Source organism: Daktulosphaira vitifoliae, unplaced genomic scaffold (genome assembly GCF_025091365.1).
Source record: "Daktulosphaira vitifoliae isolate Bord-2020 unplaced genomic scaffold, ASM2509136v1 Scaffold_1, whole genome shotgun sequence".
In the NCBI taxonomy this organism is placed as follows: domain Eukaryota; kingdom Metazoa; phylum Arthropoda; class Insecta; order Hemiptera; family Phylloxeridae; genus Daktulosphaira; species Daktulosphaira vitifoliae.
Window position 1 is genome coordinate 58,411,776 of NW_026099572.1, and position 22,543 is coordinate 58,434,318.

The following is a 22,543-nucleotide window of genomic DNA, read 5'->3' on the forward strand; positions in this document are numbered from 1 at the left end:
AAAAAAAAAAAAAAAAAAAAAAAAAAAAAAAAACACATCATAGTAAAACCAATACCTTCTCAGCTTCGCATCGAAGCTAAAAAATCAACTAAAAATATTAACTGGATCAAAAGTTATTTAAGTTGTCAGTGAGTGGTGGGCCACTCTTTATATTAGACAAATTTAGGGTCTAATGAAATTAGTTATTAATATTTTTTTTACAAATATTATTAAAAAACAGTAGTATATTTGAGACAAGTATAGATGATATCTGACTGTAATTAAAATCAGTATCATAAACGCTTTTATGCGAATTTGTACATAATATATAATCTTAAGGAATTGGTGATATATTCCAAAAGCAACATCAACTTTTATTTTCTCTATTATATGATGATTTGTTTTTTGAGTAGATCATTGATTTATAAGTTTAATATATGAATAAATACTTCCTGTATTTATTCTATCTGAATTAAATATAATGCAAAATACCAAAAAAAAATAATATCATTAATATTTTTATACATTTTTTCTTATTACACCAATAACATTAATTTTTATCCTGATAAAACTATTTTAGCCTCCTCTAAATATTTTCAAATAAAATTTTTTTTATCAAAGATTATATTTTTATCTAAAAGTTATCAATTGTGCATTTGTCAACCAGAGTCTAATTATGATACTAATTAAATTTAAGTTAAGTGACATGTAATTTATCTAATCTATAAAAGTTTTCATTCGAATTTTTTTTTATAAAAGTTGTGAAATTTTCTTATACATACTGAAATTGAACGATATTATCGAAAATAATATAATTGAATAACATTTCATAGTTGTCATAAGAGAGCACTTGTGTGTTTTTAAATTAACAATGGGTAATACACTTTTTAATATTAATACATTTAAATACTGAATGACGTAATTAAAAGAAACAGCTATTTTGATAAATATGACAAAATGAGAAATAATTTCAGATAACCAGCTATTATCTTTGTTTAAAATTAGTTCTTGAAAGTACGTTTAAAAATCTGTTGACATTTTTTCGTGTATTGCCAATTCGGTCATAGTTATGCTAGAATAAAATTCTTATTAATCGATTTACAGTAAACCGTACAACAAAATAGTATTTAATGTAAAATAACATCGTTAAACAGTAAACCGACACGTCCGGAATTTGCGGTATTATATTTTATGCAAATCATTCATTGCCTAAAAGAGAATTATTGAGGTTTAATCGAGATTCCATATCATGCTACAGCTTGTTTCAACCAAAATTTCGGTCGACCGGACTCGCATATAACGTTATGTGTGTGTAAGCATTTAAAAAACGATAATGGTGTTGTTGAGTTCGACAAAATAGAAATGTGTTTCGTAACAATAGTTATACAAATCTAATTCAAACTTTAAAAAAACCGTAGTATAAATTACAGTTTCTTATTTTTTGGTGTATGTTTTTATGTTCAATATCTTAACAATTTGTTGCCGTATTTATTTGTTTAAAAACAGTCAATTTACACCTTTATCAAGAAGGATTTGTTAATCCATTTACTAAGGGATACACGGTAAGAAGAATTGCTGATTTTGTTTATACAATATGATGAATATACATTTTATCTTTTTATTATAATTAGAAAACTTTTATCAATGCACGTCATTTGACTTATTGATCATTGCTTAAACTACAACTAATAACCTCCAATTTCATTTAAATCAATGTGAAAGTTTTTATGATAAGATTATTTCTACACATTCGTTTGATTGTTTATGTATATATTGTGATTATAAAAGACCTGTATTACTCAGTCGAGAGCGCTTTGTACTTGATAGATAAGTATTGGAGATATAACTCTGTTTCGCCGAATTATATAAATTTACCATCTTTTCTAATTAAAAAATAATTAAATGACATTAAAGATTAAAATGATATTAGGAATGGATTGTAAATATTTAAAAATAAACCAATATAATTTTATTTGTTTAATCTCGGTAGACTGTAATAATTAAATTTTTCAACTAAAACATTAATAAAGGTAGTATTTTACACGGTAGGAGTTACGGGAGTTAAATTACCTTTTGAGAAAAATTAATTACACGGTAAAGATACATATTATCATTTTTGAAATAGTAGTAAATAAATTTCGCGTGTATATCTTCCTCTCAAGCAATCTCTGGTTTACCAATTAATGGATCCAATATAAATTAAGATATTATAATATTAAACTATTATAACTAAACTTAAGCAAGCAAAAATAAAAAGTATTCATCAACTATCAATAAAATTTTGCTGTCTGGTACAATGGAGTATATAATAAGGCACAGATGCTCTCTCATGGACTGAGCCATGAAAATATTTTAACAAACAATGTGTACTATAAGAAATGATCTAAAATTTCCCATACGCCGGTGTGATATTTTTAGTTAATAATTCATACAGAAATATAACATTATTATTATTTTTTATCCAAATTTTCCATTACAATGTATGCGTTCAAAAACCATCAATACATATACATATATATATATATATATAAATCAGACATTTTTTTAAGAAATGTAATAATATTAAATGAGTTAATCACTAATATCAATTTAAAAATTTAGCTTTTTGTTGGTTATCGATGAGAATATGTTGTAAATGTTGGTTTATATAGTTGTCTCGTGGAGCAAAATTCAAAGATCCGTCACGCTTAGTTCCTCTAAAAATGACCAATAAGAAGTTAAAAAAAAATTTAAATAAGAATTAATAAATGATTATCATAAAAAACGCTTCGATGCAAATCTGTAGATAGTGTTTAATTTTAAAAAATTGGTGGATTATTCCAAAAGCTACATGGTCTCCTATTTCCTTATATATATTCTGATTACATGTTTTATGATTTATGAGTGTAATATATGAATAAATATATATATTTATAAATATATATATAAATATATAAAGGGAAATGGTATTATTTTAAAAAAAGTATGTCGCATAAATGAAGAATATAAATAAGACTTATCTCAAAAAAATTATAATGATCCATAAATTTTTCAAAAAGTTATAGCGTTATAAAGTTAAAAATATAAAAAAGAATTTTTTTACAAAAATCGTATTTTTTTTTTAATAACTTTGATGTCCGTTTTTACCATGAAAACAAAGTCCGAAATTATTTTTCCATAATGAAGTATATTACATAAGCTTTAATTTTAGATATATATAAAAGTGACAGTATTTCCGGAACACTTTCAAAAATTAAGTCGAAAGGTTCTTTTTTCAATATGCAATTTCAAGTTTTGAACCCCTCCTGTATAAAGGGAAATGGTCTGATTAGAAAAAAATAGTATGTTGAATGAAAGAGTTATAATAATAGTATTTATCATAAAAAAATTGTATTAATCTATATATTTCTCAAAAAGTTATAGAAATATAAAGTTAAAAATGTAAAATAAAAAATCGAGAGTTTTAACATAAAAATAGCATACGGTAATCATTTTCATCATGAAGACAAAATAAAGTCCTAAATTTTTTTCTTCCATAATAAAGTATATTACATTAGCTTTAATTTAAGATATATATAAAAGTGTCAGTATTTCCGGAACACTTTCAAAAATTAAGTAGAAAAATTAATTTCTCGTGTAAAAGTTATCATTTTGTATTCCACCAGTGGGCAGGTAAAAGGTAAGATTAAAAAAAATATATACAAAATGATAAGTAAATATCTAATATATCTATTTAAAAAAAATTATATTGATTTGGTCATTTTTGAAAGTTATGGCAGTTTTAAGTCAAAAAAAAATTTGAAAAAATTTCTAAGATTACTGATTTTTAAATTTGTAATTTTTTTAGAGTTTCCCCCATTTACGGGGAACGAGGGAAATTTTTTCAATTTTTGAGAGTAATGTCTTCGGCTAGATACGATTTGTGATATTTTGACGTATCGTTGAAAGAAATCGGTTCGGTGAGAGTTGAGAAAAAGTGGTAACTGACACACAAAAAAAAAAAACAATCTAGTAAAATTAATATCTTCTCAGCTTCGCATCAAAGCAAAAATATGATTTTAACGTAATGTAAAGATACATAAATTATTTTTAATTATATTTAATAGATCAAAAGTTATTTGGGTGAAATGAGATAAATGTAAACGAATGGGATAATTGTAAATTCGTCTTTTCTCTTAGAATATTTAGCAGAGCTATTATAGATTGAAAAATGCTGGTCCTTATTCATATTGCTATCATATTAAATGCAATTTCGAATTAAAAACTTGTTCATTTATCTAAAAAAATGTATTTACAATTACTTCATCCTAGACACGTATTTGTCAAAACATTATAGATAACCCTGAATATATACGTATATATGGCTCAAAATAAAATATATTTAGTTTGAATCTTTTAATATTAGCTATTCAACTTCTCTTAAAAAATAATTATTTTTGATATTTTTAAATTATATGTATTTCTTGATCTATTAATTATTAAGTATTTTTTAAATTCAATCCTTATAACTTATAAGGGTGTACACATAATTTTTTCAATTGGCAACACACATAATTAACTAATTTATTTAATTGATATTGATCTAATTATGAAAATGACTGATAGATAACAATTTTTGAACTAACATTTCTTAGGCTATTAACAGTTTTAGATGTAGATAGAATATAGAAATATGCCCTAAATTTTGCACAATTTTTTTTTTAACATCATCAAATAATAAAACTTTATATAGAATTTACTTAAATATTGCAGACAACAATTTCTGTGTAATTAATATGCTGACCGATGCCGAATTCATCAATTTCTTTACACGTTCGTGTTTTTGTATTGTTATTTTAAAAAGTTTGTAACTGTATTGAAATATTAGGTACCCTTAAGCAATATACCAATCTGCTTGAGAAATGTATGTACGGAGTTTAAAGTCGAAATCAAGCCATTTAAAAATAAATTTAAATGTAATTATAAAATAAATTGTTTGTATACGCTATTGAAGTATACTCGTGATAATAAACATCAAAGAGTACTAATATCACAAGTATATGAACGTTTTGCACGCATTATTTTTTGCTGGTACGCGGATCTTAAGGTCGAGGGTACTAACGGGTCATTTCAAGGTCCACCTGTTGGCATTTGTTATATTCTACATAGTCAGTATTTCTCGGTACTATTGTCTACTAGTAAGTCTTCATCTATATTAAACCAATTTTTCTGAATTTTAGTTGATTGCGATATTTACTTTTTCGTTATGAGTTTTTTGTTATGTAAATCAATCTAGTCACGGTTGTTATATATAAACTGCAGAAAAATACATGCTGGGTATTGGTACAGTAACTAGTACAAGTATAGGTTTAGTTATACTATAGGGCATACAACGTTACCACTTAACTTATTCACATATACTAAATCATCATTATCTGTACATTTTTTTAACTTACTATATTATAACGATATTTTCTCTTGAGTGCAAACTTACCGTATAATTTGCAATACATGCTCATTATGAGGAAATCGCAACAGACTTGTGTTATAATATTTATGTACATGAAAATTTAGCATGCATCATATTAATTAGAACCGCTGAATACCTTTTATTCAATTTCAAAGAAAAATTTTACGCTTTGATGATTTATATTTAAAATTAAAACTTGCTTACTAAATTACGATATAATTAAAATTATTATTTTTTTTTAAATAATAAAGTTTTTTGTTGAAAAAATGATTTATTTTCATGGTGATTTTATTATTTTTATCCGATTTTTTTCAACTTTTGAAAAAAACTTTAGTTTTATGTAGAACCATCATATCTAAAAACTGTTGTTGAAAACCTCGAATGTATTCTATTTGCTATTTACATGTTATAAGGTTTCCAGAAGGCTTACAGAAGCTTACAACTTATTATAAAATCCTTGATATGTACACTTACTACGTATTATATATACATGCATACATTTTCTAATTAGTATCAAATAATAGGGCGGGGTTTACAGTGAGTAATATTATTATTTTTTTTTCAAAACGAGTGAATTTTTTTTCATCATATTAATAACTTTGACAGTTAAGACTATTAGATACATTAGCTAAATTATAATACAATTAATATCTTATATGTATTAATTAAGTTTGTATAAATCAATTTTTTTTTTGTATTTGTTGGGTCGTACAGATTATCATATTATATAAAATTAAAGAGTACATAATTCTGGTTTACCTGAATAAGAAAGCTGTTAATAATAACAGTTACCGCTGTTCCATAGGTCTCGTATACTGGTGACTCCTCTGCTCCCATCAAGTGTCCATGGATAAGTTTTCTATAGCCTATTCTGGGTTTATTCAAGATTATTTCCTCTTTGCGTTTTATACAATGTTTTAGTCATTTTTCTATGGATCTTATCTCTCAGAGTTTGTTTTTTTTCCTTGCCCATGTTTTAAAATATTCATTCCTAAAAGCTTCTTTTGTATGATTTTTCAGATCGTCGTAGGTTATGATATTTAAATGTATCACATCTGGGCTAGTTTTGCAATTTTTGCTTGTTTATCCACTGCCTTATTTCCAACGTGGCCAGTTATCCATGTTTATATAACTTGTTTTCTATTGCATTTAGAAATTTCCAGTGCATTTTATATTATTAACTGAATATCTCCTGAATTTGTGCTTTATACTACTGACCGTACTTAATGAGTCACTGAATATTATTGAGTTGGTATGTTCTTTTTTGTTAATGATTTCATTTACCATAAAGATTACTGACGCCTTTGTAATGTAGATAGATTTTTAAAAAATATTTGAATGTGTACATTTTTGTTAATTAATATTGTTCAATTAAGTATTAAAAAAGTAATATATTATTTACTTTCGATAATTTCAACAGCAGAGTACTTAAAAACTTTACGTCATTGATTAAAAGTTATATAAAATTATTTTGGAATGTACTCATAATTTATCACAGATATTATTTTATTAAAGAATTTCTGCTATAATTAATATATTTTAAAACAATTTCTAAATGATAATCAGTTGAATATTACTTTTATGAAAGTATAATTAAAACTCTTTAAATTTGATATTGACAACTGAACATAAATTTTTATTATATTTACTTTATTTAAATAAATTTTCGAAAAACATAATGATGTTAAAATAGAATTTAAAATTATTTTACTTTTATGAAATTATTTAATTTTTAATAATATTATTTTTTTTACACCCTTTTACATTGCTGATTTCCCCAAAGAGGTTTCTTAAACTTGCATATTTTTGGATAAGTAGTTAGTTCTTCGCCAAAGAATAACATTAATATTTTTTAATTGTGAAAATGGTAATTTATATATGTTTGTTTTAAATTTTTTAATCTGTGTTAGTGGAATGTATTTGGGTTATTTCTTTTTTACCATTACGATAATGGCCAATTCTGTTTTAAATTCAAGCAAATAACATAATAACATTTATGTTAATATATACTTAATATTATCTATAACTGATATAGACTGTAAAATATTGTAAAAGATTTTGTTAATACATTTTTCCTACGTCATTATTTTAATATGAGCAAAAAGAAAATAAACAATTAAGTTTTTTTGCTTAAAACTCTAATAAATTTTATAAATGACTCTCTATGGTGTTTATTATATTTTGTATGTGCCGCTGTGGTGTTTCGAAATCAATTAACTATTTACAATACGATTATAAATATTGATTGTTTCATAAACGATGATAAAATTCATTAGAATAGTGTAAATTGTTTTTATTTATATTTTAATGCAGTAATCGTAAAACAAATACTTAACAGTTGCCGTGCCACCAATTATTACAGTAATTACTTTTAATTTACTTTATGTTGGAGAACAGTATGTAATTTTCTTTATACTTTTATATGCTATTTAATGTTTATGATAAGTTGTGTCCTTCGACATAACACTTTTTTTTATTTCCTGAACGAGAAAAACAGTTTTTTAGTCGATTTTTAACGAAGGTTATTTGAATTTTCCATTTAATTTCTAATACAAATAATTATTTCTGATATCTTTATGAATAATTTTTGATATATTTATGCTAAACGAACGTTATTATTAGGGCACAATAACATGTATCTAGTAACACTTAGTAAACGTTAAGTATGTAGGATTTGTTCTAATTTATAGGCAGACTATGGTGATTAGGACTTGTCCCCTCTCAAAGATATCAATAAACCCTTATATCGAAATTTCATTAGTAATATTATTATGTTTAAGTTTCTTGGGTCACTTTTTTTAGATTATTCTAGTCCCTCATCAAACTTATGTTCTTGTATGTCAAATTTATTTATTTTACACCCAACTAAATTCTTTTTCAAAATTCAATTGCACACTGTTAAATTGCCAAACACCCACTGCGTACTGTAGATCTTTTCTGATTGCTGTATTTTTATTTTGTTTATTCTTTTTTAATTGACAGTTTAAACAATAAAAGTTCATTGTAATCCAGTTAATTTTATGTGATTGATAATGACGTGTATATATTATTGATTTATTACTTATTTTAGTTTATCATGGTCTTCATGCATTTTTCAACGTTGTTGAAAATTGTTATATTAGAAATCGATCAATTTTATTGACTCTAAATAGTAATAAAAATTACCCTAATTTTTTCAGATTTTTATTTTATCCTCTTAACTTTTCATATATACTCGATGATTCAATAACTATGCCTCACGTAATTTCTTGATAATAATTAACTTAAACTTATACAAAATTATATGATGCTTTAATATAGTTATTAAATCAAAAGTATATCGTTATTACATTTTCGGATACAATGTCTTTTTTTCTTGGCACAATTATAATAGACTTGATCAATGTAATACAATAACTGTTTCACACATTACAAATAAAAACTAAATATTTTTTAATAGTTTAATCGATAACAGGAACTATATTGATAGGTTGTCTACGAGTAGTGTCTTGGCATTATTTGTGAAGTTCTAGTATTTAGTTTGTATAGACACAATTTAAATAAAGTAAAAATCACGGAGAGGTATTTGGAAGGAGGAATTATATTCTAGAAGATTTAAATTATATTGACTTTTAAAAAGCAGAACAATAAAATATATTGCATTATGGTTAGTTATATATAACTAAGTATACTTAAATTAAATTGATGCATTTTTTTTTTTTAATTGATCACACATTAATATTTTATTAAAGTGTTAAAAAATTATTAGTTTTTATTTATAATGTATGAAAAAATTATTTCAATAGATTAATTTAGTCTACTAATATTGTTCAAAAATGAAAAATAGGGTCATTGTAGCTGATGCTAAGGTTATGTCCGAAAAATGACGGTTTGTCATTCTTTTAATTTATTAAAAATAAAAAGATATAATATAATGTTGAATATTTACAATTTCAAGTTGATTTAATTAAGTTAATATTACAAATTAATAATAATGGCTGAACCGATTTATAAATGAGAAATGTTCTGTCTTGGGAAGTATTGTAATAACATGATAATAATTATTAGGAAAAATATATGTAGGTTGATTTTCCAGCTTTAGTGTAAAAAAAACATTATATTCGTTTGGATACTAATTAAATGCCTTAAATTAAATGTTGACTCCGAAAAAACATATTTGATACATTGTCATGCCACACTTTTTTTGTTTTCAAACACACGCAGTTGAGTTAATTTCAATAGTAATATTAGTACTATAGATATCTATAGTCTGTAATTACAATAGTACAGTCTGCAGCAATAACAGTTTATAATTCATTTTCGTATAGAAATGTTTATCATTAAGTGGTGGTTAAACGCCATTTTTTTTTTTGTATCTATTGATTTTTGATTTGAAATATTGAAATCATTTAAAGTTAAGGATGTGGTGTATTAATAATGGTCGATTCGGAAAGGAAATCGAGCTTAAATCGGAAAAAATGTTTAAATTATGTTTTATTTATTCAGTTCGATTTAAAATATTTTTTTTTGATAATCATGCATTACTGTATTTATTAATTAAAGGTTATTTCAAATATTCCTACTCATATTATTTGTTGATTATAGAAATGTAATAAAGTCCTAAACTGTCAAATTTTCAGATTAAACCAATTAATCGCAAATCCCGATGTAGATCGAACAATGTATAATTTACAAAAAAAGAGATTGAATTGCAAATAATAGTTAAACATGAGCGATAGTATGTCACCTGAGAATTAAAAGGTTCTAATGAAAAATTGGTGTATTATTTTAATGCAATATTGATTTTTCAATAGACCGTTTAGAAAAACATGATTATCATACATTTTATATGAAACTTTTAATTCAAGTTATTTTCGTTTCATAATGAGTGTAACTACTTCATTTGGACTTAAAATATGCGTGATTATTATTTTTAAATATCTACCAAAAAAAAAAAAAAACAGCATTTTCGAAAAATTGCGTTAAAACTTTTTTATTTTGAGTTAACGAGAAGAGGAGTTTATTTTTATTATGTAATATCTAGATAAGATTATTGCATTTGTAATATGTCTGAGTAATTGTTTTTTAAATTGATTTATATATTTTTTTATCTTAGAAAATAATATAAACTACTAATTCAAAATTTATAATACTTTACAGTGCTTATTTTTTTTTACCTTTTGTAATACACTGTAAACAGAGGTCTTTGTGGTTATCGCTTTTATTTTAGTTGCTCCTAGTGACCTTTTCACCACAATGTATTCATAATCAGAATAATAAACATTGAATATAATCGTTTAATATAAAATAGAAATCTAGTTATTTATAAATTTGCATTAAAAAAAAACTAATTTATGTAGTAGTTATTTAAGAATTGACGAGTGAAATGATTTCTAAGTATTTTTGTGCAAAATTTTGATTTTATTTGGACTGAAAAAAATATCCAATTAATTTTTATGATAATGTATCTTAGTTTATGAATACACTGAGAAAATATTAAAATAAATTATCAATTCTGAACCTAATGATTGTAATATTGTATAGTATGTAACTCGTAGCCAAATTCATTTTGTTATACCTTTTCTTCTTTAAACATTCGTGACGACTCTTGTCAGCCAAAAACGCATACAGAACAATAATTTACACGGTGCATTTAAAAGAGCTAATCGCCTGTGTCTCAACAAATAACCATAATTTTTTAATATCGCGGTAACGACGTGACGCATACTGTGCAAATAAGTGCACGGAAATGTTTTGGCGTTTTTAAAATAGTGTAAATCGTTCAAATGACTTATCAGGGTTACATAGTAAATTCGAATAGTAGTTTTCATTAGCTTTGAAAAATCTTTTTTTGTATTAACTCAATCTATGTTTTAAATAACTTTGATGAAGAAAAGAGCTAATATTAAAGAGTAGCGTTATTATTTTAGTACATATATATTACATTATCTATCTTCATGTTTGGCCAATATCCAATTAAACCTTTGTTATTTATACTATGATATGTGTAAACTGAATTATAATTTATCAACTCAATTTTAGTGTGTTTATAAATAAAAATACTGGCTATGTATACTTAATATATAATAGATTTAAAAAATGCTAACGTAAATATTGTATAAATATTTTTTAGAATATTGAACAATTCAGGGGCGGTATAGCCATGGGGGCAAGAGAGAAATTGCCCTCTAAGCCGCCGTCTAAAGAGCTATGTGAGAGCAGTGAATATCGTAATTGGGCCAACTATTTCTATTAAAGAATCACGGGAAAAAATAATTTTTGTATGGTAAACGGTTTAAAATTATGTCGTTGGGAAAACCATACTGTAGTAACATCAGCAACTTGTTAGTTAGTAAATCTTAGTTAGTAATTATACCAATTATGTTTAGTAAGAATAACTGAATTAATTCAGTTGGGAATTGAGGTAGTATTTACTGATGTTAAAGCAACTGCACAATATAGTTCATATAGCCGGTTATATAACCTGCTATATGAAGCAGATAATATTATAGTTGTTAATAATGAATCCAGTTGTAAAACCAATAAAACCATTAGAACGGAAAAATGGCGTTAAGCCATAGTTATTATGATTTATCAAATTTAATCTGTGATAAAATTACGCTTTTCCATTGTGACGGAAAGGTATATTTCAATTAAGGTGTTGAGTGATTGTACTTGCAAAAATACTGTTTGAAGTTGGGTTAATTTGTACTTTCGTTGGCTGGATCGCCGAAAATTCATCATTGTTTATTTTCCACGGAAACTTACAAAGATCTTCAATCAATAAATAATTATTTTTATTAGAGTATTTAATTAAATATTAATAAAAATAGTGTACTATTATATATATTTATATGCATGTATAACATGTTTACAATTAAATACTAATTATAATATTGGATAAAATAATGGACGACTGGACGGAAGATATCATTGTCGATTTATATTTTTGAAAGTAGAAGTTTTTATTATTTAAATTTGAGTCTAACTAGTAATTTTTAAATTAATAGTATATCATTATAGGTGGAATATTTTTACTAATTATTTTCAAATCAAAATACATAAAAAGTGATGTTTGACAATAAAATGTGTAATAATATCAATAGTATAAACAGTATAATATAAATATTAATATCTCATTTAATACCTATTAGAATATTGTGTTAATGGAAAATTATGTAAAACTGTGACTATATGTGGAATTAAATTAGAAGTAAAAATGTGATACTATTTACAAAAAAAATAGTGAAAATGGATATTTCTAAAATAATTTCTATGAAATATTTATGTATTTTTATTTAATATTATAAATTATATACACATATTAATATTACAATTCTATTTTTTTTTAATGTTTTATTTCTTTGACTAATTAAATAGTTATTATTATCAAAATCTGATTCTTTGTTTTCCAAATCTAACATTGTTAGATATTTTAAATTAAAAAATTATCCTTTTTACAATTTGTTTACTTATTTAGATTTTTCATATTTACAGTGACTATATCAACCAATTGTGACCCAATAAACAATATTATAATATTGTTTGAACCCTCATCAAATTTTCTAGCGATATAATAAATAATAAATATATAAACATGAGTAAAAAAATTGTAGAGAACAGTAAGCTTAATACTTTTATAAATTCTGTAAAACTTAACTTTAAAAGTCCATATCAAATGTTAAACTGTATAATTATTATATTAATACATAATAATTAATTTATACTATTATAATTTTATAAAATTTAAATTATGGCTATAATATTGATAGAAAAAAAGGAAGGGCATATTTAGAATGAGTATCAAAAAACCTATGAGAGAAACAACTTCTTATTTATTAAAATCATCAATACAGGGTACGTTTTAATTCTTCTGTTAAATTTTTAGTTTCTTTATTTCATAACTGAAATATTATTAAATACAAAATTCTAAGTATCAAAAATAAATATATGTTCTTTTCAAAAAAAAAATTTCAAGTTTATTGACAGGAACTTTTTAGTTTAACAAAAACATTGACGATGTATAATTGTTGATCTACTAAAAGCATGTTCAACTTTTTGCTGCCATAATTGGTTTTTTATAAATAACATAATTATTTTATATATTATAATATATTGTAATTGTAAATTTAAGTATATATTTATTGAACCATATTTGATTCAATTTGGTTCATATTTGGTAGATTTTTTATTATATTGCAGTTTGTGCAGTTATACATTAATATATGCTATCTTCTTAATGTACCGGCCCATTTGAGATGTTATATTTATTTGTATTGGCTTTGACATTTAAAATATGATTGATCACTATATCAAATTTATACATTTTTTTTTTTTATTAATTAAGAAGGTATATTTAGCTTTTAATCATCTGTCAAAGTAACTGAACACGCATGGTAATTGGAACTATCTAGGAGAGTGACGGTTACAGTATAAAACGGTTATTCTTACTATTTATAGATGAGTAGAGTAACCATAATGTAGAAACCGAACTAGTATAGTAGTTTCAACCAAACAAATAGGTTGTCACAACACTAAGTACTATACTAATATTAAGTTTCGGGTTGGGATAACCATATAAACGGTTATTTCAAACATACTTATTTCAATGATTATGTTTAACAATTATATATATATTGTATTTTTAATTTTTGATAATTTGCGTTAATAAGCGTTGAGTTATGTGTATTCTAGGTCATTCGATGATGTTAAAAACAATTAATATTAAGTTGAACTTTTAATTATAATAGGTAATTGTGATTTCCGGGTTGAAAGGAAAACATTTTTAAGACCTTTTTTTTATTCATATTTTTTTTAATGCGAATACTGCCATCAAGGACTTTGTAACTCCTGTACCGTTGGCCTCCTACATTCCATATCTGAAGTAAATGCATGCAAAAATTGTAGTTGTTAATACAAAGTTTTCAGTTTTCTATTATTTGTTTAATTATTTGAAATAATCTGATATAATAATAAAAATTTTAGTTAAGATAAAAGCCTAATACGGGGAAAAATATCAATTCATATAGTTTCTTTTTTTGTTACAAATCTAAAGTATAAATTTATGAACATGACAAAAATTTTGTCAAAAATATTCATAAGCTGTTTGAAATTTGAAATCAAAGAATTTTACATACCTTTTTGAAAATACACAATAGCAACAATTTATTCATTAAAAAATTTCGAATGAAAACTACTAAAATTTTTATTCTAACTTTATTCTTATCTATTAATTTATTACAGTAGAATATAAATATGGTCACGCGTATTTACGAAAAATGTCGAGGCATCATAAATTTTTTTTTTGATCCCGAGTGATAACGATGTGATTTTTAACAATACTGCCTTAAATCTCATAGCTATAGTAATTTTCCATTTTTTTTCATTTTACCTACAGTTTTGGTATTGTAACAAATATTTTAACTTTTTTTCACGTCACTTTCAACTGATTATTTAATTGAAATCTAATTTTTAGTTTTTATATTCCACGTAAACTTCAGATTATATTTAAGGAAAAATATAATAACACAATTCGTAAAGAAATTAACTTAAAAATGAAAGTATTATGTTGACATAATGTAGAAGAGGTTATTATTACTGGTGCAACAAATGACGTTCACACTGCACAAATTACACATTCACTTGTTTTATCTAAAAAACTATAATAATTACGTGGTACATACATAAAACACTTAAATATAATCCACATTGTTTAACACGTCCAAAGAATGCAAAAAATTGTATATAAGTTTCTCTTAAAAATTTAGCTAAATGTTTCAGTATCCAAGTTTCCAAATTATTCAATTTTAATCCTTTAATGAGAAAAATAATCTTTAAATTTTTGTATGAAATAATAATTGTAGTCTTGAATTTGTTAACTGATAAAATGGATTTGAATTAAAAGTAATTTGATAAATAGTGTGAATTAAATTTTTATAGTTTGGTCAAATGCTATGTAAAATGTAGGACACATTAATATGTATTACACATTTAAATGTGTTAACATTTAATATAAAGTTCATTATAATAACCTAATTATACTTTATGGAGATCAACTCAGAGACTCAGGGCTGGATTTAGGGGGCTCAGAAGCCTTCACAAATAGAGCAAAATTTACGACTATTTTTTATTTACTTAATAAAAAACAATACATTGTTAATTTCACAAACGAAATGGTAAAATAAATGATTCAGGCGTTTTTTGTCCAACTATGGTAAGACATAATACAAATTACAGCCCAATATGGGTTTATTCAAAAACTAAACAACTTTTTTTGTAAATATCATTATTTTATATTATTTCAATAAAAAAATTTATGATAATAGATGAATTGTGTACTGACCTTTATAAGATAAAATAAGTAATTTCTATAATAATAATATATAAATAATGGATAACTACTTAATACAAATTATTATGTAATAATTATAATTATTAATTAATCTTCACGTATTTAAGTAAAAACTAGTTTAAAAGAATTTTGTTCTTTGAATAGCAATTGAAAATAAAAAACTGTCAAAATTAGAATNTTTTTTTTCTTTTTACCTACAGTTTTGGTATTGTAACAAATATTTTAACTTTTTTTCACGTCACTTTCAACTGATTATTTAATTGAAATCTAATTTTTAGTTTTTATATTCCACGTAAACTTCAGATTATATTTAAGGAAAAATATAATAACACAATTCGTAAAGAAATTAACTTAAAAATGAAAGTATTATGTTGACATAATGTAGAAGAGGTTATTATTACTGGTGCAACAAATGACGTTCACACTGCACAAATTACACATTCACTTGTTTTATCTAAAAAACTATAATAATTACGTGGTACATACATAAAACACTTAAATATAATCCACATTGTTTAACACGTCCAAAGAATGCAAAAAATTGTATACAAGTTTCTCTTAAAAATTTAGCTAAATGTTTCAGTATCCAAGTTTCCAAATTATTCAATTTTAATCCTTTAATGAGAAAAATAATCTTTAAATTTTTGTATGAAATAATAATTGTAGTCTTGAATTTGTTAACTGATAAAATGGATTTGAATTAAAAGTAATTTGATAAATAGTGTGAATTAAATTTTTATAGTTTGGTCAAATGCTATGTAAAATGTAGGACACATTAATATGTATTACACATTTAAATGTGTTAACATTTAATATAAAGTTCATTATAATAACCTAATTATACTTTATGGAGATCAACTCAGAGACTCAGGGCTGGATTTAGGGGGCTCAGAAGCCTTCACAAATAGAGCAAAATTTACGACTATTTTTTATTTACTTAATAAAAAACAATACATTGTTAATTTCACAAACGAAATGGTAAAATAAATGATTCAGGCGTTTTTTGTCCAACTATGGTAAGACATAATACAAATTACAGCCCAATATGGGTTTATTCAAAAACTAAACAACTTTTTTTGTAAATATCATTATTTTATATTATTTCAATAAAAAAATTTATGATAATAGATGAATTGTGTACTGACCTTTATAAGATAAAATAAGTAATTTCTATAATAATAATATATAAATAATGGATAACTACTTAATACAAATTATTATGTAATAATTATAATTATTAATTAATCTTCACGTATTTAAGTAAAAACTAGTTTAAAAGAATTTTGTTCTTTGAATAGCAATTGAAAATAAAAAACTGTCAAAATTAGAATGTATTTAATATCATTTCATTAATTACAAAATCAAATATAATCAACTAGCATTTCAACTTGGGTGGTTCTATTTCTAATTGATTGTATGTATTTTATGATAGTGCTCTATTTTAGTGTTTTTTTATTAATTTTCGTTACATTAGACAACAGTAGACGCGCTTATTTTCATTTGTAAACAATGAGTAAGTTTTTAACAAACGATTATGTGTAAATAGTAATTAATTAAGCATTTGAGTATATTTTAAATAGTTAATACTCATATTTAATATAAAATGTTATCTGATTAATATTCCAAGGTTTCCAGAATTTTTGTTGGCTCATTATTAATTAATTAAGGAACACGGACTGTTTATGAAATAACAGAAAATTATAAATCGTAATGCTGCACATAACTAATCTTTCATTACTTAAAAAAATATTGATATTTCTTATGCAGTGTCTTTATGAAATATTATGTGAGACCCATAAGGGCAAATATACAGCAATCACGGTCGTCTCNTTATCTTTCATTACTTAAAAAAATATTGATATTTTTTTTTATTGATATTTCTTATGCAGTGTCTTTATGAAATATTATGTGAGACCCATAAGGGCAAATATACAGCAATCACGGTCGTCTCTCTTCTTGTTCATTATAATAACTACTTTTTAAACAATTACAACTTAAAAAAATGAAGTGTTAATACTTTTTGCAATTTTTAGCTTCGATGCGATTTTAAAGTTATTACTGCATAAGTGTATCTGTATACTATTTTAGTTAATTATCTTTTCTTTATAGATATAAAATAGTACACATTTTATGTTATTATTATCCGATTAACACATTACACTTTATAGAGGTACACCTACATTTCCTTATAATATGTGTATTTTCTATTGAAAACGTTATATTATAACATGGCAAAATAAATTGTGAATTTTTCAAGATTAGTTGTTACAAAAAAGTTGATATAAATACAATTTCGATTACCAAGAGAAGCCTATTATATATGTATTATAATACAAACACAACATGTATACATGTCATGTTGAGTGGCATTTAGTTCATAGAAAAAACTTTCTAATATTAATAACAGATAACATGTTTTAACTGATAAGATCTAATTGTCGTGTTATGGAGTAATCATTATAAATATCAAGTTTTTCTTTAGAACCTTTTAAATTATATATAACATTTTTCAGCATTTTCTATTGATATACAATATATATTATGTGTAAATAAAATATAATGCAATATAATAGATGAAAATTTGTAGACTTTCCTCCTTAAATTTAAATTTAAATTTTATTTATATTGTTATTATACTTATTCCCCTTGTCACTCTACTTAGTACCCCAACATTTTTCCCCGTATGTTTATAATATCATCGTCTTTATTAAAAAAATTCTATATTTTTGTATACATTTTTTATTTTATCATATAATATTTTTTAAGTAATTATTCTTAGGTGACAAAAAGTTAATTGTATAAATAATTATTAATATTTCAAAAACACTTATTTTGCCATTACAAACTGGTTGTTCATCAGATCCCTAAAAACGTTTCACGCCTCTATAAGGTATTACAACCCGTCAAATTTACATACTGGTGATTCTAATTTGCATAATATTTTGAAATGGACTAGATTTATTGCTAACGACCTTTAATTTCATACTTCTTAAAAAAGAAAAAATGCGTTGACATACTTTTTAATGTCAACTATTAATAAAAAAATGGTATAATGCTATGATAAACAAAATGTTACTTATATTTTACAAATATTGTTTTTATATGTCTTATAATTTTTTTTCAATTAGTAAGATATATGTTTTTATTTTAAGCATAATGTTGTAGCAAATACCATAAACTTAATGCTTAAAACAACATCTCCATTGAAGCTTAAAATATATTTGTATTTTAGTATGATAAGTATTTTTAAAGTTACATTTTTATTGTCTAATTCGGTGTAAGTTGTGTTAAATATTTACATATCCGTGTATAATAGATTTTTCTACCAATTAAAATATTGTATATAATGTGAAAAAAATGTTTTGCAGTTAACGATTTTATGAGGTGTTTTGTTTAATTATTTGATAGAAGCAACACAACTTTTTAAATTTTTACTTGATAAATTTTACTTATATCACGTTGAAAGGTTTATCTGCTGCACTGTATATAATGTTAAGATAGTAGTGGATTGGGATCATTTTTTTAATATGTTCTGGCCGTGTGCCATACAATGAAGTTCTTCGTGTCACTATAACGGTTGGATACTGTGCCCAATAGAGAAGACTAAAATTGGATATTTTATTTTTTTAAATATGTTGTGCAAATATAGTTAAGTGGTATGCATCTTCATACTAGTAGATATATTTTTTTTATGATTAAATTATGATAATTCGAACATAACAATAATCAATGACGAGACCAGAGCAAAAATCCAGGGATTCTGAATTTGTATAAGGATTATAGCCTCCAATTAATCACAAATATAGATGACTATATAATAATATAAAAAATAATAACTTTATGAATGACGGCGGTTTAAAGATTGATTTATAACCGAACTAACGATTGTGGTTGATTGGTAGCTTAATATTAAAATGCACCAGGATACATACTCAAAATATCGATTTTATTTGGTATAACAGTAAACGAAATCTAAGAAAAAAATATTGATGTAGATAAACAGCATAGTGGGATGCGTCAAAGTTAGGACTAGTATACATAATATCTGATAGTGATTAAAATCATTATCATAAAAAACATTTTGATTCAAACTATAGACAGTAATTAATTTTTAGAAAGACTTGTTAGATTATTACAAAAGTAACATCATCTCCTATTTATCTGTTAAATTTCACAATATAATGTATTTTTTAATTTTACAATTGCTACGTTTTAAAATTTTACTTAAAGTCTTGTTAAATTGTTTATCATACAATATACATTTGAAATTTCTGTAGTTATAACTGCTTTAAAATGTAGTACAATTTTTTTGAAATGCCTTTTTTTACAGTAGTGTATTTTTGAGCTATTTTTTTAACTTCCTAAATTGAGAGGTTTTTTCAAGTTTTTGAATTGAATTTAATTTTCCAGTGAAACTTGAAAATTTCCACGCAAAAAGCATATGGTAAAATACTACTTTCTTAGCTTCGTGCCACTGCTACAGAATTGATAATAAGTTTTTATTAAAAAAATTCATTTGAAACCATAAGTATTAAAATTTAGGGAAGATATTAGAACCTGTGATACCAAAATCAAGTCTTTAGTAAAATTTAATTGTTATATCATTAACAATATTAAACAATCGTAATTTGTCCAAATAATTGTATATTGTAAGACTTTTAAAAACAGAAATGTCAACGATTTTTTGATACTTTTAACTTTTTGTATTTTTATTGTTATTGATTTAATTACCCAATTAATTATTTTATTTCTCTTTAATCGTTAATATGTATTATTTTTCGTACATTATCAATTTGTGTAATATCATTCTTGACATGTTTAGTCATGTGATAATTGTAGTAATGTTGTAAAATTCTTAGATTTGTAATGGTTATTTCAAAGCTTAACGATGGTAAGTTATGTTCACTGAGCAAATTTACTTTGCCTGACCTAACATTTTCTGTTGAAAGCTCTGAGCTAGGTTATTAGTAGATTTTTCTTATAAAAAATATTGTATTACATGGTTTGATTGTTGTTTTAGACGAAATACGAAAACTGTCTTAAGCTATCTTACGTCGCATACTTATTACATGAGTCATGTTGATAGTCGTCGTGTTCAGGGTCTATAAATACTCTCTAACATACATTAATAAAATATAAAATCGTCACCCGTTGTTGAATTAATAATATTGTCTAAATCAAAGTTCGCCAAATTACATACGCCTAATGCAAGACATTAATTTATTTGTGTGATGTCGAAATATTGTTTTAACTTCAAAAAATCCTTCTTTATTAGTGTGGCAGAAATTTTGTTTACTTAATATGTTTGACTAACAAGAAACTTGCTAATTTTAAATTAAAATAAAAACAACTTTCTTGAAGTCCATACAACAATAGGTTATATATCAATCAATATGAATTTTATTTTAGGTCAATTGTATTTATTTTTTATTTTAAAATAAGATTTTCTTTTTGTTGAATCAGTACAATGTTACACTTTTATTTTTATTGATGTATTTGAAGTACTCACTTTATAACTAACAAGCAAAAATTAAAGCCAACAGGCTGCTGACGTCTATCAATTAAACAGTTAACTCTCCAGCTCTTTACTCTTATACTATAAGGAGATTACCTTTTCGGAGTTAAAATAGTGTTTCTAATGTTTATCATTTATGTTGACGGGTAATTAAATATTAATAATTCCCTATTGATGATGAGGGTAAGCATCTTATATTTTGTAATAAGTTATGAACATAATAAGGACTCTTAATATTACGTTTTGATTTTATACTATAAAATCAATATACGCCTGTTAAGATATTGGTTCAAAAAATTTATTAGTCCCGAGAAATTGTTTACAATTAATTAAAACTAATTATGGTGTATACAAATTATCTATATTTATGAGTTAAATATTTTAATACAGTCGCATAGCGTTGGTAAAATAAGAAAATATTGGAGATAATTTTGGATGTAAAGGCCATGTTTGTTACAGTTGTAGTAAATTTTTAAAAATAAAACGTTCTAATAATAATTGATTACACATTATTGTAAGTTGTAATCGTAACGGCGGCCGCACGACGTGAACATGGTGAAGAGCCGGTGGCGGAGGAGTAGGCGCGTACCTCGTACGACAGTGTTGCGTCGCGTCGCCCGACTTGGAGTGGTGTTGATCGCTGCCATACAATGTTCAGTGGAGGGGCAACGTCTTTTCCGATTATCCGCGTACAACAAGCTGCCGCCGCTAATCCAGTTTGCGGAAACTACTCTTACGCCGCGCGCGCGTTCCATCGGCCGTGTACGTGTTCACCATAGTGTGCGGCGTTTTGTTTTGAAATAATCGCTGATAGCCTTTGAAAATTGAATTGAATATTTTTTTAAATCTGCTCGTCGCCGCAGCTATCTTGACGCCGCTTCGTGTTGGTTCGCCGCGAGTTAAGTGCGCTAAAATGCTTTGATGTTTTTATGTAAATGAAATTGGAAATTGTTTGTTTTTATAAATAAATAAATATATATATATATATATATTTACATACTAATTCGAACGCTCAATGTACAGGCCTCCGGCGGAAGATCAGCGAGGTCGGAGTAGCAACAGTAGCAGCAACAGCAACAGAACCATGTCTTGGGACAACCCGAGAGAATACATGCTCAAGGGGGCGACACCTCTAAAAGTCAAGTGAGTAATTATCATATGATATTATCGAATTACGATTGCGTTAGTATGTGAAGCCTAGTCTATAAGGGAAAATTGTTCGGGTTGATAATACCTACAGAAAACTATTCCCGCAAGTTTGCGTAGAAAGAAAAATGCCGAACGGTTATGT

The 22,543-nt window shown here is 24.8% G+C and overlaps 1 protein-coding gene across 7 annotated transcripts in view; it reads left to right on the forward strand.

The window, feature by feature from the left end:
* Positions 1-22,543, forward strand: part of LOC126907994 (AF4/FMR2 family member lilli-like) — a 123,922-nt gene that overhangs the window by 6,449 nt on the left and 94,930 nt on the right. For 5 of the 7 annotated variants that reach the window (XM_050689782.1, XM_050689791.1, XM_050689818.1 and 2 more), the window contains exon 1: positions 21,961-22,395. In XM_050689782.1, the coding sequence (XP_050545739.1) occupies positions 22,268-22,395 (128 nt within the window). In that variant the 5' untranslated portion in view covers positions 21,961-22,267. Of the gene's footprint in view, positions 1-21,960; positions 22,396-22,543 lie in introns of those variants that run through there. The other 2 variants (XM_050689840.1, XM_050689809.1) reach the window with 1 other exon arrangement.